The sequence below is a fragment of the Corvus brachyrhynchos genome, unplaced genomic scaffold (genome assembly GCF_000691975.1).
Source record: "Corvus brachyrhynchos isolate BGI_N302 unplaced genomic scaffold, ASM69197v1 scaffold32, whole genome shotgun sequence".
In the NCBI taxonomy this organism is placed as follows: domain Eukaryota; kingdom Metazoa; phylum Chordata; class Aves; order Passeriformes; family Corvidae; genus Corvus; species Corvus brachyrhynchos.
The window spans coordinates 9,602,252-9,612,794 of record NW_008237919.1 but is presented as its reverse complement, the minus strand read 5'-3'; the positions used below and the strand labels follow the sequence as shown (position 1 = coordinate 9,612,794).

General features: G+C 39.4%; 1 protein-coding gene across 1 annotated transcript in view; it reads right to left on the bottom strand.

The window, feature by feature from the left end:
* Positions 1 to 823: 823 nt before the first annotated feature.
* Positions 824 to 10,543, bottom strand: part of TBC1D30 (TBC1 domain family member 30) — a 53,455-nt gene continuing 43,735 nt past the window's right edge. Inside the window, exons 11-15 of the mRNA XM_017733090.1 lie at positions 7,179 to 7,291; positions 6,866 to 7,005; positions 5,018 to 5,224; positions 4,759 to 4,815; positions 824 to 3,453 (exon numbers count right to left, since the gene is read on the bottom strand). Coding sequence (XP_017588579.1) covers positions 2,672 to 3,453; positions 4,759 to 4,815; positions 5,018 to 5,224; positions 6,866 to 7,005; positions 7,179 to 7,291 — 1,299 coding nt within the window. The 3' untranslated portion in view covers positions 824 to 2,671. The remainder of the gene's footprint in view (positions 3,454 to 4,758; positions 4,816 to 5,017; positions 5,225 to 6,865; positions 7,006 to 7,178; positions 7,292 to 10,543) is intronic.

Sequence of the window (10,543 nt, the reverse complement as noted above, 5' to 3'; positions counted from 1 at the left end):
CTATGGACCTGTTTCCACTTGCAGGACTGTAAGTGTCCACAAAATGGAATCAAATGCCTGTCCTTTGAGAGCTTTCATTTGATGATGGTGAAACACATGCTCAGAAGTAAAAGTCAACATGATCCTATTAAGATACTTTCCCCCCCAGCCCCCCCCTCCCCCCCCAAAAAAAAAACCTCAAGGAATTTTTAAAAACCCCAACAAACAGAAATGTCATTTGGTCAGATGGAAGAGAGCATTAGCACAAGAAGGCTCAAGGAGAACAAAATGTTTACGGAGCAGACTCTCACCATCATACTTCCCAGCACCCTCAGTGCTACGATGGCACTCTTCCTAGCACAACTTGCTTCATCACTAGACCTCATTTGCTGAAGGGATTCTTTAAGAAAAAATAATGTGAAATTTCTCCGTAATTCCCTGGCTCGCTGGACCTCATCTTAGTGTTCTGTCTCAATACTAAGCAATGAAGTTGCTTTTGCTGTATGTTCCAACAGTATTTCAGGTAGAGAGTGAATATCCTTTGAGGTACAGAAATACCTTTGAGGTAGCTAACACGACATTCTATTTTCTCATCAAGCAGTACTTAAAGAAAACTTCCTCCAGCAAGCATCACCAAACCAATGCACTGATTAGCTGTGGTTCCTTCACCTCAATCCCAACAGTCCAAGACCTGAGTGCACACTTGTAAATTACTAATCATTCTGAATCACTGGAATGTGTTGTTCTTTCCCCAGACCTATATCCATGCATAATTTTCTAATTTTCCACTGCTTACTCACTTTGTAAAATGGTGAAAATTCATGCACATACTCGGACCACTTTAGCAGGTTTTGCAGATTGACAGTCCTTTTATTTTACGGGTTCAGCATACAACTGCATGATGCACTGAAGCTAAGAAAAACTGGGGAGGATGATTCACAGGAAAATTTTTGAGAAGTCCATTTCTTCTAATTCAGCGCAGAAACAATTCACATTCAGTCCATAATCAGTGACTAAATTCTACATTATTTTAAATTTACTTAGTGCTGTAAGTAATTATTAGTGACAATACTACTATAGCCTGGAAATAAGGCAGGGGCAAGATCTGATCTACATCTGGTTTATATTTATAGTGTTCATACTTGTATATTATTTTATATGCATACACTTACATGAAACACAGCAAAATAAAACTGTCCCCACAACCATGAACAGAGTATATTGTACAGCTTATAAGTTATGGTATACAGTAAAACTGGTGTCACATACTATAGGCTATGGAATACATTAATAGACAATGATATATTAATTTGCAAATTTAACAAAGAATTTTTAAAAGTAAGATATTACATACAATGGAGCTGATTCATCATTACTGCTTTTACTCCAGTTTAAAATATTGGTCCTTTCATGCCACAGGAAGCTTGGAATTAAGGTAATGAATCACAGTCAGTACATGCCACTTGACAGAGCTGCAATAATTTAAGAGCAACCTGAATTTCTTGGAGTTTGAGTACTTGATTTTGCAACCCTGAAGTTGAATGACCTATATTTCTATATTTAGTTTCTCTGTCTGCCTGTGTTTTATATATATATAAAAGTACTTGTCATACGGTGTTCATCAGCTTTGCTTTTTGATTTGGAAATAAATACTCAGTTTATCACTTTCTTTCACACCAAAAAGGAACCAAGACATGGAAGCCCAAGAGTCCATCCCACTAACATAGTAGCTGATGTGTTGGCTTTTAATGGGAAGTGGCACTCAGTATCTAATCACTCTATTTATAGAATTTAAACCCCTAAACTACTTTGGAACATTCATATATTTTACCTACTGCTAAGCTGGCAAATATTATTTAGCTAGAAGTCTAATCTAGATAATAACTTTTAAATCCATTGAAGCCAAGATGCATCAGAATAATAATCATACAACTACACAAATAGTTGTACCTAATTCCTAGTTTTACAGTGCTGCAACTCTCCAGCAGTACGTAACAGAAATGCATGTATGTACACATGTAACAGAGGAGCAAACCTGTGTTGTGGATGGACTTATGTCTGCTGCTCTCATGCTCAATGATTAGGTTTATATTAAAAATAGTATCAGCAGAGAATTGCTGTGGGAAGAGAAGCACAAAATGCTGCTCAAGAAGATCTGAAATCAGATGTCACGAAGTGACACTTTTGATTGCTAGGGCTGCTTGTGCTTCTGTTAGTCATGGCTTCTCCAGCTACTCCTGGAGTATGATGATGAGGTCTGATGGGGAAGCCGCTTAACAGTCACAAAAACTGTTACACCTTGTCTGCTGCCCTGGACAATTCGTCCTTCGAGCTCAGAAAGACAGGAGGCAGCCATGGGGGGCTGAGGGGTTAAAGGCAGCTGGTGATTTAATGTCTGAGTTAGACTTTAAGAAACAGTATGTTTCACATTGCAAGTAATTGTTTATTTTACACAGGACCATCAGAATCAACAATAGGGTGCCAGAGTGCATCTTCACTAATCTATCCCATAACAATACGGAAGTACAATTTTCAAAGACACATACTTATATATCTGGTAACCACTTTTGTCCCTGTTACTTAATTAGCAATTAGAAATGCTTTGGGACACACATACACATGCACACGTTAAAAAAAAAGGCAATACAAATTCTTTTGTTGCTGTCAGAAATAGTAAGTACCAGGTAGCACATCATCGTTTCCTGGTCCCACTGTTGCCACTGGCAGATTTATTGAAACTTCTGCTCATTTGTGGGAAGTGCACAGTTGGCGTTCTTTCAGTGGGGCCATATAGCCCTAAATTCCTGGCTGTAGCCGACTTTCGAAGAGGCTTGACGCTGGGAAAAGGATTGAAGACTTGTGGCTTTGGGTTCCCAGGCTGGGGAGATTTAGCCAGGTTTCCACTGTCTCTGGATGAAGTGGAAGACTCTGATAAGCGTGGCTGGCTGGACTGATGGGATGTTGACTCCACATCGGTTTGGGTATCTGAGGTGAGTTCCAGTGCTTCCAGTTTTAGCTGAACCATGGACATGTTTGTACTGCTGTCCATAGAGACTGGCTCAGATGACTGCTGGTCAGCCTTCCGAGTAGTCCTGTCATCCAAACCACCTCCTTCTCTTTCTCCAAAGTCAGAAGGTTTGGAAGCCTCCTCCTTTGCACCAGGACTACTTGATTTACAGCTCTCACTCTGCTCATCTATCAGTCCTACGGTATCCCCGTAGCCCAGCTGGCCTTTGGCCCTAGCGATGTTCTTCCGGTGAACTCGTATATGAGTGCGCCACGGAGAGTTCAGCTTTGTTTTAAGATCTTCTTGAGGAATGGGAGACATCTTCCCCGTAGCATGGCTTGGGATGTGAATAACAGCATTTTTGAGAGACCTGTTATTCAATTTCATCTTCTTTCCTAAAAGGAGGTGGTTTATCACTGGGGAATGGTTTACCTGAGAAGGGAGGAGGCTGGTAACTGGCCCCTTGTCTGAAAGAAAGCATTTAACAGAAACACAGTATTATTAAAGAACCAAACAAATTAATGTTCAAAGGATCTACCACCAAATTTGATACTTTTCTTGAGGTATAGCAAAGGTTTGTAGGACTGAATGTATTTAAAAAAAAACCAATCCAAACTTTAAAATCATCACTGAATTTCACTTATGTCTTAAGAGTTGAACACAAAGCTGCACCTTCCATGTAAGGATTTTCTGTCCTCCCTCACTGCTTTCCACCTACGGATAAGTCCTGAGCCAGGAGTACCATGAAAATAAATAATTTTAAAAAATAGCTTCTTGATTTTTGGAATTGCACTAAAACTGATAGTTTAACATTAATATTGGCTTCTGATCTTTCCCTTCTCCTTCATTTCTCTTCCAACAGCAAGAGGCAATTCAGTCTCCATATGAGGTCAGTCACACAAGCCTCTCCATGAGGCTTGTGCGACTGGAAAATGGAAAACGAATTAAAGTACTTTTGATGGATAAACCACGTCTTATGAAGCCAGAGGAGTAGACTCAGAATTACTGATTAGATGGCAGTTTGATTAAATGACAAACCCAGCCCTGCATCATGATTAGTTAGATTAGAAAGATTTGTCTTTGGAAGGTAGGGGTTGGCATCCTTGGGAATCAACATTTCACTGTTTGCACTGTTTCTGGTGGCTACAGCCTTTGTTCATTGCAAATACTTCACTAATATTTTTTTTTTAATTATTTCTAAATCATGTAAACAAAAAATTGCAGCTCCATGTATTCCAACACTCATGCTAGCACAAGTTTAGACAATCTAGAAGAGAAATAAAAATTCTACACAGCAACCCACTTGCATGGTTCAATGCTGACTTAGAAAGATGACACCTAAGTGGGAGGAATGAGCGGGGCGGACTGTGTTCAGCTTGTATACCCAGTAAAACCTTCAGCTGTGCATTTTATGCCAACCGCTGTACTGCTGGGTCTCACAATTGGGGAGACAGACTCCATAACATGGATTGCTAAATAAGGGACTGATGTCCAGCTCAGTCCTCACAACAGTACAAACCCCCCAGCCACAATGGAACATCTAAGCCGGTTCCTTCAGTTGCATAATTTGCCATGCCCAGCTGAATTCAAGGAAGTTTGGATAACACAGACCAGCTAGGAATCTACCTGCCACATGATCTGAAGCTTCCTCATCTCTGCATTCACTTTTTCCAGTGCATCAGTATGTCAATTCCAAGAATGCCAAAGATTTAAAGTTTTTAATCAGGGAGATCAACACAATGCACCCAGATAGCAAAGCTACTTTTAAATACCATTGTTTACTTGGTCCCTGGGACCCAAGAAAACCCCAGGGTCATCATCTTCAGATCCTGACAAAAGAAGAAAAAATATCACTTTCTCATTTTCTGTCTGCATGAAGTGGTACCCACTTTATGACTAATGTTATATATTCCATCAGTCTTTCTTGTTTTGTCTGTTTGGTTACATGTAAAAGAACATCATTTGCCTAGCCTCCACTGATGAAGTTAGTTTGTAATAAATCAGGAAATGAAGCATGTTTTGATGTGTTACCTGCTCTGATATACACATGGTGAACCTGCTGTTGCTGCTTCTTCTTTATCCTGGAATATTGCTTTTTCAGTGCATTAATATCAGTGGTCATACGCTCCATCATCATGCTGTTAAAAGCAGTGTGATAGTCACTTCTGCAAGAGTCTATTGCTCCTGGACTTAATTCTGCAATGTTACTGGAACCAAGACTTTGTTCTTCATTCTGATCTGTAGAAGGAGAGAATAAAGTGGAGGTGAGGAATAAATTAGTGTACTCAAAAGTTCTGCAGATTATTTCCAAAGGAAGTCTGTGTCTGATTCCTATCATCTTATTTAACTGTAGTCTTTAATTAAAAATTTATTATAATATGTATATTTAACTAAGCTGTGCTATTTAAAATAAGAAGTATTGTAAATAGTACTACTGCTTAAGAATAGCAAGGCTTTGAGGGGAGGTTAAAGAGTACAAAAGTCAATTAACATGGCAATGCAAAGTTATAAGAAGAGTTCTTCAAGTGTTCAAAAGTACATCAAGCCACCATTGAAGTAATTCAATAACAGATTATTAAAGATACTCTGTTGTCATAGAGGCCAACAGAGCAAGTTACAAAATACATTACAGTCAAGCAGGCATGAGATTAAACAACCAACCTTAAGCTACCAGCAAGAAGCATCAAGAAACAGAACACCACAGGGAGAAAGCTGCTAGTAGCAACAAAAGGGTTAGGCACAGAGCAGCTGAGGATCAGACAACTTGAGAGTGTCTCTGATCAACAGCTGCAGAGCAACAGCAGCAGGGCAATTTATTTTCACAGCTGTTTCTGATGCACCACCAACCTGGCACTCCAGGGTCAGGAGGATAATTCTTTTTCAAGGAATGTTTATTTGTCTTTGGCTTAGTTTGCAACAGCAGTTTGATGTTCTGACTAAGTGCTAGTTTGAAGCAGCAGGTAGAGAGTCCCTCAGGAAGGGAAAAACAAAACACCACAGCAATCGAGAGCAAAATTGCAGCTTACAGGTCTCAGCAAAACCAAGACACAAGAATGATGAAGTGTAAACAGCAACTGCTACATCAGTTTGGGGTTTTTTTGAGGGTGAAGGTGGAGGTCAGTTGGGGATAAATAAAAATGGCCTCTCCTAGGATATTGTGAAATTACTGTTGATCCAGTACCGTTTCATAAAGGCTGCTGCAAGTTAACAAACGTTCTTTGCTTTTCTTGTATGGATCAGCATTTTATACTGCTTATAGAGAATTTGCACTGGTGTACATACAAATCTGTCAAGAAATTTTCAGTGTGGAAGGATTTGAAAAATAGTGACATTTTGTCAGAACACCCCAAACCATACCAATTTTTTCTTAAATGTGAATATATCCAAAACATACAACAATCTGAAGGTTTGACCAAAAGGGCAGTGAAATCACCTGCAGAATTCACTCACTGCTGATAGGTTCCAGTATTTGCCATGCATACACTAATAAAGGTCGAGATCATTTATTAAAGGTACACCTTTCAGAAAATGCTGACTATCTAACAGCTGACTCAGAAATATGCATGGATTTAGGGTGGACTTTTTTTCTCATATGCTTCTTTTTTGTGTGTAGGCAACACTATGGGGTTGATTTGTTAACCATTACAGTAGCCAAATCCTTACCTCACACCATCATTTACTGTACACCTACAGCCTTCCAACTCAGCTTTGAAGACATCTTTATGGAATACAGAGCAAGTCATTTGGTACCTGCTGTAACCTCTATGTGCACAGAAAACACATTTTCCATAGCAGCTTTCACAGACAGAGCTGCAGACAATTTCTGCAAGGTCATAGAGATTTAACTATGTTTTCCAAAATTAAAAAAATCACTTTTACCTTTCACCTGTTTTTGGTATTTTTGGAGCTCTGGTGCCAAAAACCCACTTAATGGTCCAAGACAACCAATTGCATTAGCAATTGAGTCTTCATCATCTAAGTCATTCTCTTCATCACTGTCTCTGGTTCTGCCTAACCTTCTGTCAAAAGAGAACATAAGAGAAATAAAAAAGATACATTCTTAAATGTGAACATTACAGAGCATTTTTATCTTTTTTAGACGCATACAAGGCAGGATTCCACCTCCCTTTTCACCATCTGTGGAGGGTAACCAATAACCCTATATACCATATGCAGTGCATTCCAAACTTACCCTGAAAATGAAGTTGATTTTACTGCTGCAGGGAAAGGAGTAATATTGTACGTGTATTTCTCCCTTAATTCTGCCAGTTGTGGGAAAGGAAACTGAGCCATGGTGTAAACAGTCTAGGGGGGAAAAAAAAGGAAACTTTAAAAATTTTCGCTTTAATTAGCAGCCTCACAAAAGATTTTTCCATGAACAGACTTCCACAGTCTTGCAGGATTAAAGGCTGCACATTCTTGCACATTCACATGCTGTAAGAAAATGGTCTAGTTTTATGATTCAGTCAGTATTTCCTGTAAGAAAAATAAAGACTGACTCGCTAGAAAAATACACAGCTCAGTTAAAAAAAAACAAAAAGGAACTGATAACATGAGCTGTAGGATCCTTTTCAACTCCCATACTCACTTAGTAATTTTTGTCAACCCCTCCCTGCCAGTACACCAGAAATGCTCCTCCAATTATTATTTCATTTACATGAATGCATCATTTAGGATTTGGGGATCTTTCCAGAAGACCTATGTTTTTGCTCAAGTATTCAACAAAGTATTAGCACTAGCAGAGATAGGAAGGGGCAGATCCTCATTGATGTGGACTGTTAGCTGATTCATTATTTTACCTGAGAAGCTCAAGAGCTTATGTGAAAGAAATCATGCCAACACAAAAATTATAGCTAAAGAGGAAGGATCCAACATTACCCTAGTTTTCTTCCCTCAGTTTCTAGTTTTGATTGCTGGTTGGTTTTGAGGGGAATGGTGAGGTTTGGTGGGGTAAAGGTAGTTGTTTTTCTAAAACAAGGTAATCAAAATACTAATAGATATTCTCAAAGAAGATACATAGTTGCAGATGCATTTCCTTTCAGCATTACTTTTGCTGTAAGTCACCAGCCAACCTGGCATAAAGATGCATTACATTCATTGCAATATCACAGCTGATTTGTTCCTACCTACTTTAGTTGCCTTTTTTTCCCCTGCTTTTGTTCACTACTCAGAACTTTCAAATAACTGCCAAATAATTCATTGGGAGCCTCAATGTCAGAAGACAAAAAAACAAAACCAAAAATATAATTTCCCGTTTCTCTGAAAATTTCCACACCCTGAAAATTAAGTATCTTTTGAAAGACAGCAACATAAAATTTTCTCATTAGCTGTGACAGTAAATCTTCACTTACATATTTTTTTTCCTGTGCTATTAAGTCAGTGACATTTTCATCCGAAGGCAAATGACCTCAATTAAGATGAAAGGAAATTCTGAACAGTTTCTACATAATCCATTCTTGAGCTATGTCTTGTCTATGCTAAATACACTAAGGAAAATTGCAAACGTGAATTCAGTATTAGACATTTCCTGACATAAGGAGGAAAAAAGTTGCCCTAATGGCACTGATGTAAGCACTGAGGAGCAGGAAAGACACTCCTGTCTGAATCAGAGACAGGGCAATAGTGCACCTCAACAGGCTTCTGTGTGAGAACGCTTTTACAGATCGAGCCATGCACAGACTAAGGAAGATGCCTCCAAAAATACAGAGCATGAACTGAAGTTTTGCCACTCCATTAAACTACAATGCTACTGTGAAAGAAAAATATTCTCTAGGGCCTGAACAGTGATTTCCCATCAGTCTAGCAGACAAAGGAATTTTATGAAAGACCCACCTCCAGCCCAACATGCCTTTGATCCTCCTGCTTGTTTGATCCACCATACTGTCCTGCTAGGGTTTTTTTTTTTCATAAGTTTCAACTCTCTCTGGAGGTTTGTCTGGAATTTATTTCTACTCTTTATGTCAATGTCCTTCTCAGGTAACCTGTTCCATATGCTAGTTACCCTTTAAGTGAAACAGTCGGCTCCGAGTCCTCCATTTACTCCTTGCACCTACTGTTTCAGATTACGCTTTTAGCTTTTGCCTGTCTCCAATCTGTGTCTCTTCCACATCTTCTACAATTTCTTTCATTTAGCATACTTATTTTTAGCTTAATTATTGTTATCAGGCTATAACTGTAGGCCTCACCACCTGGCTAAGAGATCCACAAAATAAATTTTATGCCAGTGCAAGTTCCACTGAAAATTTTAAAAAAATATTGTGAACCAACACCTGTGATATCCTCCCAGCAACACTTCAGAGTCAAAGCACTCTTTTTCTAGTTTTTACACTGCTTTGGATGCCATTTGGTTAATTCTGGGGAACTGTCCCAGAGGGAAATAGCCTACACACACAAAGCACAATGCAGCCAAACTTAGCATCTTATTTACGGCCATAAGGGACAGATCCTGGGAACAAGAAAAGAGACAAGGAAAAAACCCCTCTATTCTCACCTTAAATCATCTGACAATCCTTTGCCTTACCCTAAAAAAACAAAGCCATCTACACCCTCAGTGGAACACCATATGGAAGGTGATAGGCTGTGGCTTCCAAACAGGGTAAGCCATTTTGCAGACAACTTACCAAACACACTTATCTCAATAGCTGCTCCTCACTGCTTTAAGGCTCTCCTTTCTTTTCACTTTGACTAAGAACACAAAACAAAAAGCAAAAGCAAAGACAAACCCAAAAGAAAACAGACAAAGTACTACTCAAGTAGAAAGCTAACAGCGAATACCATTAAATCAGGGTAACTGCCTAGGGAGATAGTCCAAAATGCTAGAGTACCTCAGAAAGATTACTCCCTGTTCCCCTCCCTTTCAGTAAATACAAAGAGATGCCTCTCCTCCAGTTCTCATCTCCTCTGTGCTGCAATGTTTCTGGGTGTACAAACTGAATAAGTTCAGCTGCTTATAAAAATGCTCGCTTTCTGAGAAGGCATGAAAGCACAGACTCAGTCTAGCACACTCTGTTTAGAATATCTGCAGACACCTGGTGTACAGCCTTCTGTCTCCATATTGGAACCAATACATACCCAGTCTAGAATCTGATCTGTACAGCACTCACCCTTTATTCACCCAAACTGTTCAATCTGAAAAAGGAGGAAACTGTAGGCTGGCTTGCTCCTCCAATGCCTCCATGCTCTCTTTAGTAAAACATTAAAAACTCTTGCCACGCAAGGGCCAAATCTGCAAAAAGCTTTAAGGCTTCCATCCTAACTGTAGGTACTGTCTGCATGGGAGGGATAAAACTGCAGCAACTGTACACGCTGCTGGAGAGAATGAGGACATGAGCCCCTGTTCTATTTTAGACATCTGCTCTATCAACACTTCCCTTGAAGGATCAGTTGTACCTCCCTCCTCCAACTCCCAAAAGAAACAAGGCTCTTTGAGCACAATTTGTTTTCCAGTGGTTGAGAAGTGTCTGTTACTCTGGCTTAAGTGAGCCTGGACAAGTAGTTTAGATGTAAATATAAGTGTTATGCAAGTCTAAAGAGAAGTGAGATGATTGCCGCCAGCGA